General features: G+C 36.6%; 1 protein-coding gene across 3 annotated transcripts in view; it reads left to right on the top strand.

The window, feature by feature from the left end:
• Positions 1–19,073, top strand: part of STXBP5 (syntaxin binding protein 5) — a 184,524-nt gene extending 165,451 nt beyond the window's left edge. For all 3 annotated transcript variants that reach the window (XM_029049699.2, XM_029049694.2, XM_029049688.2), the window contains 5 exons: positions 765–1,134; positions 7,351–7,516; positions 10,680–10,791; positions 11,997–12,217; positions 13,413–19,073. In XM_029049699.2, coding sequence (XP_028905532.1) covers positions 765–1,134; positions 7,351–7,516; positions 10,680–10,791; positions 11,997–12,217; positions 13,413–13,454 — 911 coding nt within the window. In that variant the 3' untranslated portion in view covers positions 13,455–19,073. The remainder of the gene's footprint in view (positions 1–764; positions 1,135–7,350; positions 7,517–10,679; positions 10,792–11,996; positions 12,218–13,412) is intronic.
• The last annotated feature ends 932 nt before the right edge of the window (positions 19,074–20,005 follow it).

Raw genomic sequence — 20,005 nt, 5'->3', positions numbered from 1 at the left:
TCTCTTCCAAGAGGCCTTCCCTGACTAAGCCCTCCTTTCCTCTTCACTCCCTTCTGCATTGCCCTGACTTGCTCCCTTTATTCATCTCCCATCCCAGCCTCACAGCACTTCTGTATATTTCTCTCCCTCTAGACTGTAAGCTTGTTGTGGGCAAAGAATGTGTTGTATTTTACTCTCCCAAAAGCAAACTTAGTAAAATGTTCTGCACACAGTAAGCACTCAATAAATACAATTGACTTACTAAGAGAGATAGGTAATTAGGAAATATATTCTAAATATAGAAAATAATATATTGTTTCCTGGCTCCAGATTTATAATAAAATGACTAGTAGTATGACCCTCAATGTCAAGTAGCTCAGTAGTTACGCTACCACATTTCTTGTTTCTTACTATATCATCTCCTGAAATACTGAAGTAACCTAGGAAATTAGTCGTGGTTGAAATGGAAGGAAATAGTGGGGCACAGCAAAAAGCAGTTCTGCAGTTTTCCAGTTGAACCACTAATTTATTATTTTACAGTAGCATTTAGCAGTAACACGGGAATGACACTGGGGGTTTTGAACTTTTGAATCAGTTGTTTTTATCATCTAAAATTTCTAGTGTTTTGGCATCTAGGACTTCTCAGAGTTTGGCTTTCTAGAGCTCTTTAGTAATTGGAGGCAAAAATTTAATACTGAAGTAGGGATTGGAAAGATATTGTGTACTGGAGAAGAGAGCTGATTCTGAAGATTTATTTCAGGTGTTTGTTCACGTTCTATTTTTAGGTACAATATTGAGACTAAAGGGAGCAATTCTGAGAATGGCATTTCTAGACACCATCGGATGTTTAGTTCCACCAGCATATGAGCCTTGGAGGGAACACAATGTTCCTGAAGAAAAAGATGAAAAGGACAAATTGAAAAAGCGGCGACCTGTCTCTGTTTCTCCCTCCTCCTCTCAGGAAATCAGTGAAAACCAGTACGCAGTGATATGCTCTGAAAAGCAAGCAAAAGTCATCTCACTGCCAACCCAGAACTGTGCTTATAAACAGAATATAACAGAGACCTCATTTGTTCTTCGGGGTGATATAGTGGCATTGAGCAATAGTGTCTGCCTTGCATGTTACTGTGCCAATGGACATATCATGACTTTCAGGTAAGAATTAGGATTTTTAATTTTTAGAAAAAGATTACACCTTCATGCCATCAAAAGATTGATTCAAAAAGAGAAAAAACGATCCTTTTAATGGATCGTGGTTCATTTTGTACATTTTTGTCCTTTTTTCTCTTCTTTCTGGTAATAGTTGTTCAACCTTCACAACATCGCTAAAATATCACTCTTATATTCTCCCAAGCACTTTGCATAGCATTCTGCACAGAATAAGTGCTCAGTAAATATGATTGATTGGAGAGGTAGATTTGGAATTCATCCACGTAAGTTGGCAGTAGAAGCTGTGGGAGTGAATTAGTTTTCCAAGTGAGCAGGATTAAATAGACCTCAGAAGCAGACCTAGAACTGAGCCTTAAGGGATTCGCAAAATTACTAGGTGGAAGCAGAGAAGGAGCTGGAAAGAGAGACTGAGAAGGAATGGCCAGATCAATCAATTGTATATTTTAAGTGCTTACTTTGTTCAGGACACTTTACTAAGAGCTTGAGAGAGAACACAACAATCTAACAGGCACATTCCTTGCCCACAGCGAGTGTACACTCAAAAGGGAGAGACAGACAGGAATATAAATAGAAAAATTATGAATATGTACTTAGGTGCTGTGGGGCTGAGGGTGGGGACAGTGAATAAATGGAGTAAGTCAGGGTGATGCAGAACAGTGCTGGGTACATAGTAAGTGCTTAACAAATACCATCATTATATTAAAAGAGGAAATGAGGGCTTAGTCAGAAAAGACCTCCTGGAGGAGATGTACCTTCAGTACGACTTTGAAGATAGGGAGAGTATCTGTAGAGAATCTATAGGATATGACAAGGGAGGGCATTCCAGGCCAAAGGCTGGAAGTGGGCAATAGGTCGGCGGGAGATTGACGAGATCGAGTTACAGTGAATAGGTTGGCATTAAAGCAGCACAGTGTGCCGAAGGACAACCAGGACAGTGTCAGTAAAGATACCGTTAGATAGTGTTTCCAGGAGAAGGAGGTGATCCACATTGTTGAAGACTGCTGAAAAATTGTGGAGGATTAGCACGGAGTAGAGACTTTGGATTTTGCAAGAAGGAGATCATTGGTGACCTTAGACAGGGTGGTTGCCATGGACTTAAGGAGATAGACCCAGATTGCAGGGAGTTAAGGAGAAAATTGGAGGAAAGGAAACAGAGGCAGTGGGTAAAGACAATTTGTTCTAGGAGTTTGGATAGAAATGTTAGGAGGGAGAGGAGGTAATAACTGGAGGGAGCCATGGAATCAAGGAAGGGTATTTTTGTTTTTGAGAAGCAGCTTGGCTTAATGGAAAAAGCATGGGTTTGGGAGTCAGAGGTTGTGGGTTCTAATCCCAGCTCTGCCACTTCTCAGCTGGGTGACTTTGGGCAAGTCACTTAACTTCTCTGTGCCTTAGTTACCTCATCTGTAAAATGGGGATGAAGACTGTGAGCCCCATGTGGGACAATCTGATTACATTGAATGATCAGCACCCCAGTGTTTAGAACAGTGCTCGGCTCATAGTAAGCGCTTAACAAATACGAGCATTATTATTATTATTATGCTAGAGAATGCATGGACATGTTTGAAAACAGTGGCGAAAGAGCCATTGGAGAATGAGCAATTGAAGATGGTGATCAGTGAAGGAAGAAGAGAGCGGGCAGCTGTTTTAATACGATACAAAAAAGGTAGAAGTTGCGGGCACAAGTCGAACGGGTATATTCTAAGAGGAGGCAAGAGATCGTCTCTCGTGATACTTCTAGGAAGGGTGGGAATGTTGAAGATGGGGCAGGAGGGTGGTGGGACTGGGAAGGAACAGGTAGAATTTAGGGAGATTATGCCTGGTGTATTCAATGTTATCAGTGAAATTGGTAGCATTTATTAGGGGTTAAAAATGGGGAGACTGTGGTGATGAGATATAAGGAGTTAGTCACCAACTTTGTCATACTCTTCCCAAAGTTTAGGACAGTGCTCTGAACACAGTAAGCACTCAAATTGAAGCAGCAGGTGTGGGCAATGAACATTGGAATAATAGAGGATGGAGAAATATTGCTGGGTGAAGGAGAGGGCATCATTACAGCAGTTGAGGAGGGGTGTTAAATGATTGAATTCAGCTTGATGTCTGGATTTCCATCAGCCATTCAAGTATAAGAGCAGAGCAGACATACTTTGGAGGTGATTTAGGATTGCGGGTTGGTGGTACAAGATTGGAGGGGCCAGAGAGAAAGGGAGTTCAGTGGAGAGGGTGGAGTTGGCTTTGATTTTTGTATCAATATCTTCAGTGGTATTTATTGAGCACTTACAACTGGCAGAACACTGTACTAAGCGTGGTTGGGAGTGGAGACTAAATGAGGCATGATGACTTTGGAAAATTGGAGGAAGTCAGAAGATGGAGTTCTCAGTAGGGAAACAGGACAACTGTGAGGGAAAAGGGTGTATGAGAGAGAAGGCAGGGGAGGTGGATGTGGTTGGAGGGTGGAATTTTAGAGTTAGTGATATTAGAGATGGGACAGTGACTAGAGATGGTAATATAACGTTTATGTCCAAGTTGGTGAGTGGGTGAGGTTGAGGTGGTGGGGTGGAAGAGTGAGGAAAAAATGGGTAGTGGGAAGGCCATCAGAAATGGCCACATGCCTATTGAAGTCCCTTTGGATCGGTGTAAGAGATGGAGATAGAAGGAATATAAGAAAAGGATCAAAATGGCCTTGGGGGCAGTAGATGATGGCACTTAGCAATTGGAATGGGTGGTAGAGGGGGATGATGTGGACCTCAAAGGAAAGGAAAGAGACCGATTTGGGTTGGGGGAGGGGAGAATTGTAAGGAAGCAGCTTTGGAAAACCAGAAGCAAACCAACTCCTTCCCCTTTCCCAGTGAGTCTTGGGAAATTAGAGAGGATGAGGCCCCTTCAAGAGTCACTGTCATCTAGGGGGAGCCAGGATTCAGTGATGGTGAAAAGGAGTGGTGATCGGATCAGGAACGGGTAAAGAATGAAGAAAAGACTTCCCATGATGGGGAGTGGGAGGCGCCACAGGCCACACTTGATTGAGGCAGTAGTGTGCAGTGCGAGAGGAGGGGAAGAGTTGGATGATAAGACCTGGTGGGGGCCAAGCCGGGGGCTGGGGATGTAGAGCAGCAAAGGGAAAGAAGGTCAGGGATGGAGTGATTAGGGGATACAAATTGAGAGAATCATTTTGCTTTAGCATAAAGTGTTTCCATTAAAAATTAATTTTAAACTTATAATTGATTCATTTTGAAATATTAATTTAACTACTGATAACAGCTTTGCTTTATTCTCTTTTTTTCCTTGATGGGAGCTTTAGGAAGTATTCTAAACATCTACATCACATAACTAATTCACAGTCCCATTATGACAATAATAATAACTATATTTGTTAAGCACTCTGTGCTACGTACTGCACTATGTGCTGGAGTAGGTACAAGTTAATCACGTTGAACTCAGGCCCTGTCCCACATGGGGCTTGTAGTTTAGAGGAGACAGAACGCATATTGAATCCCCATTTTACAAGTGAGGAAACAGAGGCACAGAAAAATTAAGTGACTTGCCCAAGCTTACACAGCAGGAAAGTAGCAGAACTGGATTAAAACCCAGATCCTCTGTCTCCCAGACACATTCTCTATTTCATTAGGTCACACAGCTTCTATATGGTAGCGACTATTTCAGTGTATGTTATCCAAATCATTCCCTAAAATGGTGCATTCTGCAGGAATCACTCTACATAAGATATATTCTTGGTCATCATTCTGCATTTATATTTTCACTACAACTCCAGAGCATATTTCAAACTTTGACAAGTAGGTAGACCCAGTGCATAGTACAGTGCCTGGTACAGAGTACAAAGGCTTGGGAGTCAGGACGTCATGGGTTCTAACCCTGGCTTTGCCACTTGTCTGCTGTATGGCCTTGGGCAAGTCACTTAACTTCTCTGTGCCTCATTTACCTAATCTGTAAAATGGGGATTAAGACCGTGAGCCCCACATGGGACAACCTGATTACCTTGTATGATCAGCACCCCGGTGCTTAGAACAGTGTTTGGCACATAGTAAGTGCTTAACAAATACCTTTATTATTATTATATCCCCCAAACCTCTCTAGATCAACCCTCACTTCAGTGGTGCAATTTAAAACTCTACTACTTCAAATAATTGGTCAACGGTGGTGGCTTACTTCCCTTTCATGATATCATAGTATTGGAAGAGAGATTTTTAAGTCTCTGGAATTTACACAACCATTCAGGGAGAGAGGAAAGGGATATAGTATATTAGCAGTATACATCATTCTCTCGTGAATCAGTCATATTTATTGAATGCTTACTATGTGCTAAGAGCTGTGTGTGCTGCACTAAGAGCGTAAGAAGATGTATGACTTTGGGCAAGTCACTTCACTTCTCGGTGCCTCAGTTACCTCATCTGTAAAATGGGGATTAAGACTGTGAGCCCCACGTGGGACAACCTGATTCCCCTGTGTCTACCCCAGTGCTTAGAACAGTGCTTGGCACATAGTAAGCGCTTAACAAATACCAACATTACTATTATTATTATGTATCTCTAATAACTGGCAAAGCCAATTAAGGTCTTTTATGGTATTTGTACTAAGCGCTGGGGTAGATACAAGCTAATTAAATTAGACACAGTCCATGTCCCACTTGGGGCCCATGGTTGTAATTCTCATTTTCCAGATGATGTAACTGAGGCACAGAGAAGTTTAGTGACTGGCCCAAGGTCACACAGCAAACATTTGGTAGAGCCGCAGTTAGAATCCGGGCCCTCTGACTCCCAGGCCCTTTTCTCTTTTCACTAGGCCAGCCTGCTTCTCATTCCAATTTGGAAGTTTCAAATTATAGTGGGAGACAGAGCAGTTTCTCTCTAACTGCACCATTTGAAAAAAAAAAAAATCTAAAATGTACTTGTGTACAACAAAACCAAATGACCTTTTAGACCATGTTGGAAATTCAATTCCTTTTGGACAGAGAATATGTCTACCAACTCTCTTATAATGTACTCTCCCACACGTTTAGTATAAGTGCTCTGCACATAGTAAATGGTCAGTAAATATGGTTGATATATAAATAAGATGACTCAGGCAAAAACTCAGCTCTGAAAAAGGAGAATTCACAGAATGGGGTTTTGGAGGTGACAGAACCCCCTCTCTCATGAGCTTGGATTGGGGAGGGCCTGCACCAGCAGCTACAGCCCTACCTCTCCTATTTTACTCTGCCCCAAGGCCCTGGGCTGTGATACTCAGGGGCACTCCATGTCCTTTCCCTGGTGGAGGCTGAACCCAGAGCTGCTTTCTCATTCCCTTGCCAGTGGCAGCTTCCCAGGCAAAATGTATTTTTATCAATGACTTTTATAGAGTACACTGTACCGGCTACTGGCAAAGAACTTTTAATGCTGCTTTTAGGATATATTCCTGTAATTCCTATATAACAAATTATAATGTCAGAAAATGCGGCACTAATGCTGAGGAACCTAAGCACAGTAAATTTAAGCAACTGACCTCAAAGGCATTCCAAAAGAAATGATGTCACTTTTCTCACTATCGGACTGTCATTTCTCTTTTTCCAAGATTGTAACCCTAATTCTGTTTTCTAACAATCTAGTTGTCCACTACAGTGATGGTGGTTTTAATTATGAGTAATGACACCAAATCTTACACAAACGTAGTTTGAACATTGGTAAGTGGTCCTTGTTTCCGTAGAACTTTATATGTCAGTAGAAGACTGATCTTCATACTCCCTAACAATTCTGAATTCATTCTGGATAGAGCATTATTCAAGAATTTTTCCACAATGCCTGTCTTTGTGGGTATGCCATGAAAAAAGAAGCTACTTTGTCCGTGCATGTAGCATGAGACAAGGCATGAGTACTTTAATGAGAGCTTGAAACACAATCACTGATTTTAATACTTGTGATTTGGACTGCCTAGTGAAAGGTTTTCATGGTTTTAATGTTCAGAATTGGTGCTATAAATTAATTCTTCAGAAATAGTTGTCTTCCAAAGAATCATGTTTAGGAACTTTATTTGGATTTCTGAATATTGTTTAAGAGCCTCTTAACACCAGGTTGCTCTTAAAGACACTGATATTGGGGGGAAAGAATTTGAGGCTAAAAAACTATGGATTTTATATATCAAAACTGCAAACTACATCGAGAAAAAAATTCCATCTTTTTTAACTTTTAACTATCTTCTCATTCCCTTTTCAAGTTTGCCAAGTTTAAGGCCGCTGTTGGATGTGTATTATCTGCCACTTACCAACATGCGGATAGCCAGAACATTCTGCTTCACCAACAATGGACAGGCATTGTACCTGGTATCACCCACAGAAATTCAGAGACTCACCTACAGTCAAGAAACATGTGAAAATCTTCAGGTAAAGAGCAAGAATCATGCTGTCATCTTTTCAAACATACATATCCCCAAGAGTCATTTATGCCCACAGACTCTGACAGTCCTGTGGGAGCTTTCTGTGAAAAGCTTAAATAGGGAAGTAAAAAATATTGTTTGAATCATTCCATGCACATGCTATGAGGGAGGGACAATAATAGCTAATCTGCTGTGGACTTGAAATATGACTCATTTGTACAGTACAGCAGCAAATTTTACATTGTAAACAATTCTTGGTAGAAAAATTTCTTTTTCACTTAGTGGAGATGGTTATATTTGACTCTGTTCACGGGTGAATTCTTTGTGAAATGAAATTAGTTAAAAGGTCACTCTTTTTCTCTGAACATTTTTGAACCCCATTGTTGAAATTTAGCTATCAAAAATACTAGTTTGGAAAATTCTGTGGTGGGGCTTAGCTGCAGGTATGGGAAAGAGAGAAAAGTCTAAATAGCTTGAACATTCAGCCATTGTTCACTTAGTTTTCCTGAACCATATGTTGGTGGATAAAGTTTTTTTAAGCCAAATTTTGTATTTTGGGAGCTAATGCACATTTCTAAAGTATTTCACTGAGTAAGAACTGTGTCCATAATGACAGAAAAAATTTATTATCCACTCTTCACTCTTGTAAGGTGCTCCTGGGTGCAAGCTTACATTCTGAATTTAGGCTAGTCTCACTTATTGCCTCTGCTTAACCAAAATGGAGATCTGCTTTTTCATGCATTTCCTGTTGAGCTATGGCTCCCCCCCCCTTCAGCAGTGGAAGCTATAGTACTAGTGTAGAGGTTATCAATTATCCCCAGATTTCTAAAGCAATAGGACATGCTTGGTACATTTAACTCTTTGACTGTAAAATCAAGTAAAATAACCTTGCGCAGCCACCTTAAATACTCTGTGTGCAGTTATTCTTTAGCAATAAAAAAATCTCAGATATTCTTGATTTCTAGTTTATTTTTGTAAACTGTTTCAAAAAGGAAATCTGTATCCAGGAAAAGTGTATCTAATGATGCTTTAAAAAAAAACAACTGCACATATGTGATTCTATCAAGTGAGTCATATTAGTTTATGATCCAGTCCATTTCCCTTGTATACACTAGATTATCAGAGGAATCATATGTTTGTTTTGACAGCTTTGCACTCAAACTCTTTGTGGGTAGCATTTTAATTTCTCTTGTCATTTATGCTTGATCACAGATGTGTGTACTGAATCTTAATTTGTTTTAAAAACACTGTGAAATAAACTGAAAAAAGCAAATTATTCTGTCACCAGTATTTTGTAGGATTTTGTTTATGAGATAATTTTATTATTTGTGATTTCATTTAATCTTGTTGAAATTCTCAGTGCTTTTTAACTTTTATGATATGCTTCTGACTTCGTGTTACTTATCAAGCAGTTTTTTTTAAAATTCTCTTTGGAAAATACCAAATTACTGTGTTGTCGAATGTCAACGGTATCATTTGGTCTGTACTTTCAAGCATTATGAAAATGGTTCATGGCAACCACTCGGATTGAGATGGTTAACTAGTTTCTTTTCTAAACTCTTTAGAGGTGAATTCCACAACTTTTCCCATATAGTTGAATTTTTTTGGAAGAAGCATATTTCATAGTCCCATACACATTTTGTCAAGAATTAGAATTTAGTTTAATCTTCAGTGTGAAATTTCTCCATCTAAGGATTTATTAAATGCAGTCACTAGGATTAGCTTTCAGACAACAACCAATGAGTGCTGTATAAAACAGAACACCGTATAAATATGAGTTCACACTAAAATAGCAAAATGCAAGAGTTTATAAGGAATATGATTATTAAGGAGCTACAATGAAAATCACTTACAGTTGTCACTAAAAGTGAAGTGCCAATTCTTTACTAGGTTCAAAATCACACACTTCCTTTAGATTATCTGATATCGTGCGATTAAGCAGGTTTAATTAGCTGTTATATATGCATATATAAAAATTTGAGACTTCACTAATACTTGCGTTAACATTGGCCATACTCTTGGTATTCTTAATCCTTAGCTAAAATATTTGCTTAAATGTAAATAAAAAGGCACACCATTTACTAATCCTACCAGCATATAAATATAACCCTCCCTATTTAAAGTGTGTCTCAGAATCGTGAAGTAAAGCAATAAATTATTTTGTTCTTTTGGTGACTGGCTATTTCAGGGTTTTTTAAGTAAGGATTCTTTTTCACTGCTGTAAAAGCAGGGTATTGAAAAAGTTTCCCTTTTCTCTTCAGTGTCTACAAGAATTGTCATTCAACTTTGTAAATAATGTCTTGTACTTAGTCAAAAAGCATTAGCAACCTAAAAGTATATTTCCATTTTTATATATTTGGCAGTAGTTATACAGATTATGTATCTTCTTTAATCTATTTAAAATTGAGCCTAATTTGATGTTTTTGAAGAACAAAGAATAAGAATTTTGAATCATTCCTCTATAACCTGACTGTTCCATTGTAACATTGAATCAGAAATGTTAACTCTGTCACTCCTGCCCACATCCTCCTTTTTTTTTTCTTTTTGGCTTGGCCTATAGGCAAGATATTGTGGTACTAGGGACAGCAAATATTTGATTAAAGTATTTTCTGACTTTAATCCAATGAGATACAAGAGAAAAAGTTGGGTGAAATGAAACAATAAATCCTAATATATTTCTGATCCAATCTGATAGTTAAAATTGTAGCATACTATTGAGAAGTATTTTTGCTGAGTACCTCTTTTTTAATGCTATTTGTTAAGCACTTACTAAGTGTCAAGCATTGTTATAAGCGTTGGGGTAGATAGAAGTTTATCAGGTTGGACACCGTTCCCATCCCATCTGGGACTCACAGACTGTCAGAGGAAGGAGGATTTAATAATCATTTTACAGATGAGGAAACTGAGGCACAGAGAAGCTTGCCCACAGTCATGCAGCAGAAAAGTAGCAAAGCAGAGTTCCAGCAGGCCATGCTGCTTCTCTCTTCCCTGCCCTCCTCATGACCTCATTTGTTACTTTGTAATTCATTTATTAAATATATTTGGGGTTTATCAAAACCAATATTAAAAGAGTAAAATGAAAGTATATCTTATGGTTTTATTCATTTTTTTCCATTATTTTTGGAATAGTTCTCAGTTTTTAAAATGGCTAATTTATTTTTATTTCAAAGGAAATGTTGGGTGAACTCTTCACACCAGTTGAAACACCTGAAGCACCAAATAGGGGATTTTTTAAAGGCTTATTTGGAGGTGGTGCACAATCCCTTGACAGAGAAGAACTCTGTAAGTTCCTTTGTTATTAATTATATTCATAAAATAGGGCTATTCATTTGCATTCATTGCTTTTTCACACAAGTATTGAGAAATGTCAGAATTTATATATAAATAACCTTTTTATAGTTCCAAATATGATCTGATATTTTGAATAACAGATTTGGGCTGAGATAAATTGAGACTTAATTAAAAATGAAAAATTTGTTACCTGCAATTTCTTCTATTTCTTGAGGTGATGTGAATTTACTGCTGTCTCTATTTGACAGTTTCAACTAAAAAAAAGAAAAATCTCTCAATTCACTAGAAACTTAGGAAACTGAAAAGTGAAAGGATCTCTCAAAACACCAGCTTCTACCAGGAATTTACTTAATAGCAGAATTTGTGTAAAGGCATAAAACATGCAGGCCCTTTCCATTTAGTCATCACTGCAACTCTTCACATGATTTCTAAAAAGATTTTTAGGATGTATAGCATAGTATTTACCAATATGAAAAATCCAAATTAAAAAAAATGTAAGAAGCATAATCATTTTAAAAGATAATGCAGTGTGGCACTTCAGAATATATAATGAAATTCAATAACCTTCAGTGGGGCAAAGCAGCTATTAAAAAACATACCAACAGCTCCTACTGTGTAATTGAGGGGAGCTACTTTCAAAGAAATTTTTAAAATTTGAAGCAGGGTAAATTTGTAAAATGATTACTGATAAACCTATTTGAAAATCAAGATTATCAAAATCATTGCTTTTTAAGGGGGTTTTCATGTCCCAAACAATGGAAGCATATCCAGGCACTGTACTATGCTAATTATATGGAAAAAAAAAATTGGGGCTAGAGGAAGTAGAAGCTCTAAAAACACTGTGAATTTGTGGTAGTTGGGTTCACTGAATATCATAGTTGGAGTAGTTGTATCTACTTGTTGCATTTGTCTAAATTTGACACAGTACAAAATGTTTGCTGATGGAATTGGAACTTTTTATCACTATGTAGTTCTGAGTTGTTTTTAGAGGATTATTTATCTCTGTGATGTTTTTGTAAGGGTAGGATGACAGAAACACTTGAAATGCTATTATTTCATTTTATACATTTCAGTTTTCATAAAAAAGCTTTTTATATTTCTCATTTTTATTTTGTCAAGTGTTTCAAAGAGTCTTCACTGTTTTGTACAAGACATTTTTAATTTTCTTAAGTTGTTGACATCTTAAATTTATTTAGTTGGAGAATCAGCATCTGGAAAGGCTTCAAGGAGTCTTGCCCAGCACATTCCTGGCCCTGGTGGAATTGAAGGTGTTAAAGGAGCAGCTTCTGGGGTAGTTGGTGAGCTCGCACGAGCCCGGTTGGCATTAGATGAAAGAGGGCAGAAACTTGGGGACCTGGAAGAAAGGACAGGTGCTATGTTGTCAAGTGCTGATTCCTTCTCTAAACATGCTCATGAGGTGAGTAATGTTTTAGAAAGTAATATAGCAACTAAAAGCTACTTGAAATAGAAACTTTGGGGCAACGGAATACAGTAATAAGATGGATTTTTGCCAAATTAAATGATTAGAATGATTATATTGTATCTACCTTCAAATGTCTCCAAGGGAAGAAAAAAATCTAAGAAACCAATTCTCATCACCAAACTTCCTGACTCTCATTTTGTTCTGAAAATTCAGCCACTGAAAAATCTTCAGTAAATTACATAAAGGACGATTTCATGAAGAAGAATCTGGTTGCCTGGTAGAGCAAGCTGTCAAAAGTTGAGTCCTGGGGCCACTATCGGGGTGCCCCCTGTGAGTGTGGTGGAGTGTGTGCTCCAAGGTGGCCCAAAGCAAAAATGGCACAACTCATATGGCTCATATTCCTTCTGGTCAAGGAAGGTCAACTCTAGGAGGAGAGAAGGGAGGAGTAAAGGGAGCCTTCTAACCAGGCCTAGTCTTCTATCTATGGCTGCCTACTCAGTCGCTGGACCCGATGGCCTGCCTACCTCTTCTTCTTCTGTCCAGCCAAGCACCTCCACCTCCCATTATGAATCAAGCAAACGTATTTATTGAGCGCTTACTGTCTGCAGAGCACTGTACTAACCGCTTGGGAAAGTACAACAGAGCAGACATATTCCATTCCCACAACAAGTTTATGTTATTGCTACTGGGTGATCACTGATTACAGGGAGTGGGTAGTTGTCCTGCTATCTTCCCCAACAGAGTGACCCACACACCCCCTGCTCTTGTGTTTTGGACTGCCTAAAAATCAGATGTTGGCTTTACAAATTATTGTGGGTGTGGAGAGGGATGCAAGGCTGAGCTAGTTGGACTGGAAGGGAGAGAATAAAGGGTGCTGCTGTTCCTCTGCTTTCCCAAGTCCTTGATAAAGCCAGGCAATTCAGTTTGGCATTGATTTCTGAGTTCTGAAATATTTTAAACTATAAAAGTTATTTAAAAAGTAATATCTTTTGAGCAGATATAACAGTTGTGGTATTTGTCAAGTACTTGATTATGTCAAACACTGCACTATGCACTGGGGTAGATAGAGGATAATCAAGTAGGACACAGTCCCAGTGTTCTACAGAGTTCACAGTCAAAGAGATGTAAATTTGTTTTGAGAGCATATTTGTGAATTAAGATTAATTTTGGCTTTGCTCTTATATTTTAGATGATGTTGAAGTACAAAGATAAGAAGTGGTACCAGTTCTGACAACTATATTCAACTTGATCGGAAGGAAAAAATAATATTTTTTCTTTATGTTGATTTCTTTAGGACCATTAGAATTAATGGGGTATTCATCGTTGGATACTATTCTTTCCTAGCACAATCATGCACTGTTTTCCTCAGTCATGTGGCATTAACTGAGGAGCATTATATTTAAACACACATATGAACTAGAGTGTGTGCATCTCGGCTGTGTGTTGTTCACAGCTTAGAAACTGAGCAGGCAACACAAAGCACAGGAAGAGAGAAAACAGGGAGCACTGGTGAGAAATGGCAAGAAGGCAATCCTAGATCATTCCTGGGTTAGAATTCCCTTTCCAAGGGGTCCTGTGCCACTGTTTTTGCTGCCAGCATATCAGTCTCACACAGGGAGAGGCAAAGACAGCAGAGGTCCTCAAAGCTGGGAAAAATAATTGTTTGGACTGGACAGTGATCAACTGGCTGGACCTCCTCTCCCATAAACTGGCTGACCATCAGTATCATGATTGAAGAAATGTTAAATAATTTGTTACCACCCATTTAGGCAGGCAAGTGGAACTATGAGGTATTGATCATGAAAATTTGAATGCAGTTGATCTGTGTATGGACTATTTTTGGATTTCTGATATTGTATTCCTGTATGCAGTCCACATTCTGCCAAGTGCAAAACAAGGTGATAAATCACTTTTCATTGAAAAGAAATGTGTAGAGCATGACTGAACTGCTCATCATCCTGGTAGTTTTCATGTATAACGGCTATGCAGTGTGAAAAGTGGGGAAAAAGCCTCCATTGTGGTGAGGAGAATACTTCAATATCTCTTATTTGTTCTCATAAATTCAATTAGAGGTGATTTTGACCAAAATAGTTATTGGGTAAATTTGTTTTAAAAATGTTGAAATGGGCTATGGTTTTCATTTGTGCTTGGATTTTTATAAAATGTTTGTTTAAATGTATGTTGGCGTCTGTGTAATTAAAACTGTTAAAGAATGGTCTAAGATTTTCCAGTAAAATGAGCACCTCCTTTACTTAAAAAGAAAAACAACAAAAAAACCAACAATCTTTTCTTTCTTCGATCTCTGCCCCAGGACACTCAGGTGATGATCCAGTGAAAACTTAGTGCACGTTTTGTTTGCGTGGAATATGCTAAGCATTTAGTGTCAATAAATATATATCAGTCTCCAGTAGGAGGACCTGCAAAATATATTCATAGGACTACCTACATACATACATACATCTGTCCCTGTCCTTTCCTAGTTTTAAAAGTTCCAATTAAAAAAAAATGATCGCAGAAATGTAAAATTAAGTACCGGTTCTCAATATTGCATTGAGAGGGAAAGAACTACTTGTTAAATTTGAAAATGAGTTACTCTGACAATTTAGACTACTCTCCAAAACCATTTGCCACTATAAAAAACTGTAAAAAGAAACTGCATAAAATGACCATTAAAATTAATGTTCTCAAAATCAAAGTATTTTTGATTTCTAAAATAAAAAAGTTGACTTTCATGAAGAAATAATTAGAGCACAAATGGATAGCAGAGTACTTTTTTCTACTTTGTGGCCATTAAGTTGTATATTTCTAAGACTTCAACTTCATGTGCTTTGTTCATTGTTTTAATGAGTTCATGTAAAACCTTTATGTTTACAATTCATGAAGTGCACTATGGGTATGAAAGTTTACAGCAAAATTGCTTTAGAGTCTCAGTTGATCAAGTGACCTAGAAAGTGGATTCAAACCAAATATCCCTTTTATTTACAAATTCTAGGAATTGCATATGCACTGGTAAGTAAATTGTTTTGTGTGTAGCTAATGTCATCTCTCCAAGAAAGATTCAGAAATTAAAAGATGTTGTAGCCTGTCTTAATACATCCTATAATCTGTGCTGCACTGCAAATGAATTGAACTCTTGTTTAGCATATATAGTTCAATATATGTCGTGAACAAGGTTACAGATGTGGACATTAAAGTTGAGCAAAGACCCTAGAAATACTTGATTTATCCCACATACATAGTTCCAGTTTCCTAACTCTGCCTGCCACAAAATTGTTTTGCAGATATATTTTAATCTATTATTTCATCTGTTTTCTATAAAATTAAGTAATCTCATTTGATTAATGAATACAGAAAATTAGATTTACATAAGTTTCATTTGAGAAGAAATCCTCATGAGGATATTTGTTTGCTTTTCCTTAAATTTGAGTCCATAGTTGTAAGACAAAGTAGAAAATACAAAAAACACATTTCTCTCAGATCTACTTTATTTGGTCACTGGAAAAGGCCATTTCCAAGTATTTTCCCAATTCCTGATTGAAATTGAATGAATGTAAGAAAGATGATATTCACCACAAGTAGTGATGGATGAGTACCAGCAAGGGAAAGAGGGTGAAACAAGAGTGAATAAAGTATTTATGAGAAGAGTATTTAAGTGTACTTTTATACTTTCTTTAACATTTCTCTATTTCTTTAATATTTTCCCCTCTTTGGTAAATCATTGAAGTGTGAATTGATTTAGCAAGCTATAAAAATCAGCAAACTGTTTTCCTATGTACCACATCTAACTTAACCACTTTTCAAACTAAAATTCTCATTTTTGTCTCATATATTCTAAGAAATAATTTGTGAAATAAGGGCTCTGTTGTATTTGCTAGCATTGGGCAAATCATTCTTCACAGTATCTATAAAGGAAGTCTAGCAAAGGGGAATCAACTTCAGCCCTGCCCAAATTGCATTTCAGTTGTATACAAACTCTTTTTAAAGTGTTTGGAAAGAATAACTTGAGATACAACTGAACTATTTCTGATTTGTCAATTTATTTTCTGATGAAAATGCAAAAAACAGCTATCTGTGTTATGTGTAATTTTACATCTTAGTACTCTTAAAGAATAAAGATTTTCTTTTGGTTAGGAATTTTGCCAAATTGTAAGTTCTTCTGAATGTTACTTCATGTAAATGTGTGTGTATTTCAAACAAGTCTGAAAGTGTTAACATGGTCAGTATCATGGGGGAGGGATGGGGGTGGAAAGATTGTTATTTGGATTTCATCATCAGTTTCAAAGTTTTATTCTGATTTGTAATTGCATCCCTTGTCTGGTTGATCCATCTATGTTTTGCTTGAGACATTTTCACATGACAAATTAGAAAGCTACATCCAAAGGTAATTTTTGTGGCAGAAACTTATTTTACTTTTTTTGCTTAATAAAGAGCACTGATATTACCTGACTTTAAACTTGAATCTTTTCTGCACTTTTTTAAGTAATGAAAGTTTTGTAGTATTTAATTTCATCCTAGTTTTTCCATGTTTCTTAAATTGCAAATCATCAGTGTTAAATTAAAAAGAAAAAAAGGGAGAAAAATCAGGCACACTAGGGGTGGCACATTTGGAAATTGTGAAGAACTTTCAAACTCTGATAGAATAATATTTTTAAAATATGAAAAAAGTCACTCTGAATTCCAAAATCATTTCCTTTGTGTCAGTGTTCTTTAGTCTCTTCAGCTACTGCAACACTTTCAGATTTGTTTCAAGATCATACAGTAATCTGTTATATTTATACATACTGCTATAGAATATACTTTTAGTTTTCAAATGAAGTTTTTATATATGTACACTTTAATTTTAAAATATAAGAACTTGTTAAGTTTAAGTCGGAGTACTTAAAAAGTATGTATATTATCCATACAAAAAGTTTGTTTTACGCTTATAATAAGAAATATAATCGTATCTCATATCGAGATACAGTTAATTTAAGAAATTACTGTATTTTATTAGGAAATCTTCACTTACCTGGCAGGACAAATCATAGATTTTGGTAACCCCACTTTTGAACATCGTCAAATATTTCTTTAGTTTCAGGAGGTGGGGAGGAGAATTCCACAAAGGCACTTAGTTGCAAAATCTTTATCAATAGCTACAGCTTGCTGTTGAATGGTTGCCGTAACTTTTGTTTTAAGATAAAATAGTTTTTCAGGTATTTTCTTCAGCTTTTTTAAAATAAATTTCCAAAAACTTAAACAGAGGTTATGTATTTTTGTCGATTTTTTTTTTCTTTTGTAGTTAAAAGAATGCAGTCCACATCAGTTTGATACCTGTTAAATCACTTTTTTCAGAATTTTTGTTCAGTTTTTAAAAGCATAAGTTCTGGTGAAGTGCCCTATTTTTGTTTGTCATGTTTGTTTACACATGTGGATTGAAATTTATATCATTCGGTGAAAATGTGTTAGATGTTAAAACTTTAGCAAGGAATGTGAAAATTGTGTATTTGTAGTTTATGTTAATTGCTCTTTTCCTCATTTGGACCAATTTCTTGTGAAATTTTATGTGCATTGTCTTTCCTGTGGTTTTTGGTGTATTTTCTGCTGGCAGTAGAGATTTTGTAGGATAAAATTAGTTGTTTGGAGTAGGGGAAAAGATAATTTTTTTAGAGCACCTCAATTTAACTAATTCATTGTAATTTCCCAAATTGCCATAGTTAGAATTTCTTTTCCATAAGTAGACAGTACCTTCTTGTCAAAAATATTCTTAAGTTAATTGACGGTGGCTCTTTGGATGTGCATCTTATTAAGTGTAGAATATTCCACACTTTCAAGTAAATGCAACTCCTGATTTCACATTCCACCTCAAAGTAATGAATTGTTTTTGAATAATGGTATACAAAATATGAACAAATCAGTATTAATTTAGTATTTTTAAGTTCAAGCTCTTAAAATAAGTTAGTTTCATAATGGAATGGTAGTAGTATATAAAATGTGAACAAATCAGTATTAATTTAGTGTTTTTAAGTTCAAGCAGTTAACAAAAAAGTTAATTTCATAATGGAATTGTAGGATGCTTTAATTTTTTAATTGTTTTTGTTACATTATCTCAGTGAAAGATTTACGCCTAGTTTTATCTGGACTTGGAAGGATTTATAAATTGAGAATATATATATTGAAGCAAAAGGCAATGCAAGGGGTTAACCATATTTTAGTTATTTTAATTTATTCTTTGTAAATAACCAGTGCTCTATGTTACCGTAGACTTGACTTCTGCTGATTATAGTGGCTAGCATTAAGAAACATTCTGCTTTCTAGGTATGCTCTGCTATGTAAAAGCACCACAAAAAAGACAACAAGATAAAGAACAGTGAATTTTTTTTAACGTTGCCCATTTATTGGGTAAGCATGCTTGAGTAGAGTTGTAGCTTATGTGTATATCTTATGTAAATGTATACATGCAAAAAAAATTCAGTTCAAGCAATTTATTTTTTAGTCTTGCTGAGTCCCATTGGTATCTTTGAGGGTAATTGCTGGAATATGCATTTTAAATAGGTAGGGTTGCAAATCCATATGTCTGTATAGTTTCATATGAACTGCAAAAACCATAGTGTTGCAAACACGGAAATGTGTTGGACTTTGTAGTCATTTTCCAAAATGTACTTGAACTATGTCATCGCAGCAAAAAGATTAAAATTAGGTAATGGAATATTTTTGTAAATGAATACCTGTCCAGCTGGTATTTTAAGGAAAGAAAATGTATTATACATTAATGTTTCTGAAAAATGTTCATATATATGTATATGAAAGTGTCATTATGCTGAAGGGCTCTGACTGGGCAAAATAAACTACTCAAATCTCTCCTGAAACCAAACCAACCCCTTTCTTACTGAACAAGTAGTGTTTTAATTATTCTTTACTAAATGAAACCTATTTGCTGTTAATTTTATATTGCTAAATCCTAGTCTATTGGGAAATGTTTTAAGTCAGGACTAAACTAGCCAAGTGGAGAATTGAGGCAGGTATCCCCATTTTTTATTCAGTTATCCGTCTCTAGCATGAGAAATCCACTTTCAATCATTAGATCGGATAAATGCCTCAGTTCTCAACTTCACTTTCCAAGTGGAGACCTGGTCTTAGTGATCTCAGTAGCCATTCGGTATTTGATTTCTCAGACATGCTCGCTCATGAGCCGAAAGAATCATTCAGTAAAAATTAATGAAATACTGAGAAATTTTTAATTGATGAAACCAAAGGCGAAACTCTCACTTTGATTTTGTATTTAAAAAGCCAAGCAGTATGAGTTCTGTAAGATTCAGTTGATAGCTAATGATGCTAGTGCAGTGTTATTCTTCAAAATCAACCCTGTGGTTCGTCCGTGTGCCTCACGGTGGCAGTCCTATCCAGCACTTCAGTCATAACATTAGTCAGGAATTATTAAGTGGTTAGAAAACCTGATCTTTTAGAAAAACACTCCTTTCTCCTATAATGTGCATTTTGGCAGTCCCATTCGGAAATCCCACTCTTAAGGTATTAGGGTGTATTATTCTGGCAACGGGTGCCCCATCAGACAAGGTGTGTGTACTGTAACGCGAGCTTTCCTTAATGTGGAGTGTGTCAAGAATCTAACCCCTGTGTTTTCAGAGAGCTAAGTGTGTCAGAGTCCCAGGGGAGATTCATTGAACTGTTTTTGAAAAAAATATGGCTAAGTTTTAAACCGAACAGGCACAGTGCTTTCTACAAATTTAATCATATCCATATTAAAAGTGAGATCATTATTAGACTGCTATTGCCATCTGGTTGTTT

Source organism: Ornithorhynchus anatinus, chromosome 2 (genome assembly GCF_004115215.2).
Source record: "Ornithorhynchus anatinus isolate Pmale09 chromosome 2, mOrnAna1.pri.v4, whole genome shotgun sequence".
Lineage (NCBI taxonomy): Eukaryota > Metazoa > Chordata > Mammalia > Monotremata > Ornithorhynchidae > Ornithorhynchus > Ornithorhynchus anatinus.
Note: the sequence above shows the minus strand (reverse complement) of the source record. Positions and strands in the feature narration are given on the sequence as shown.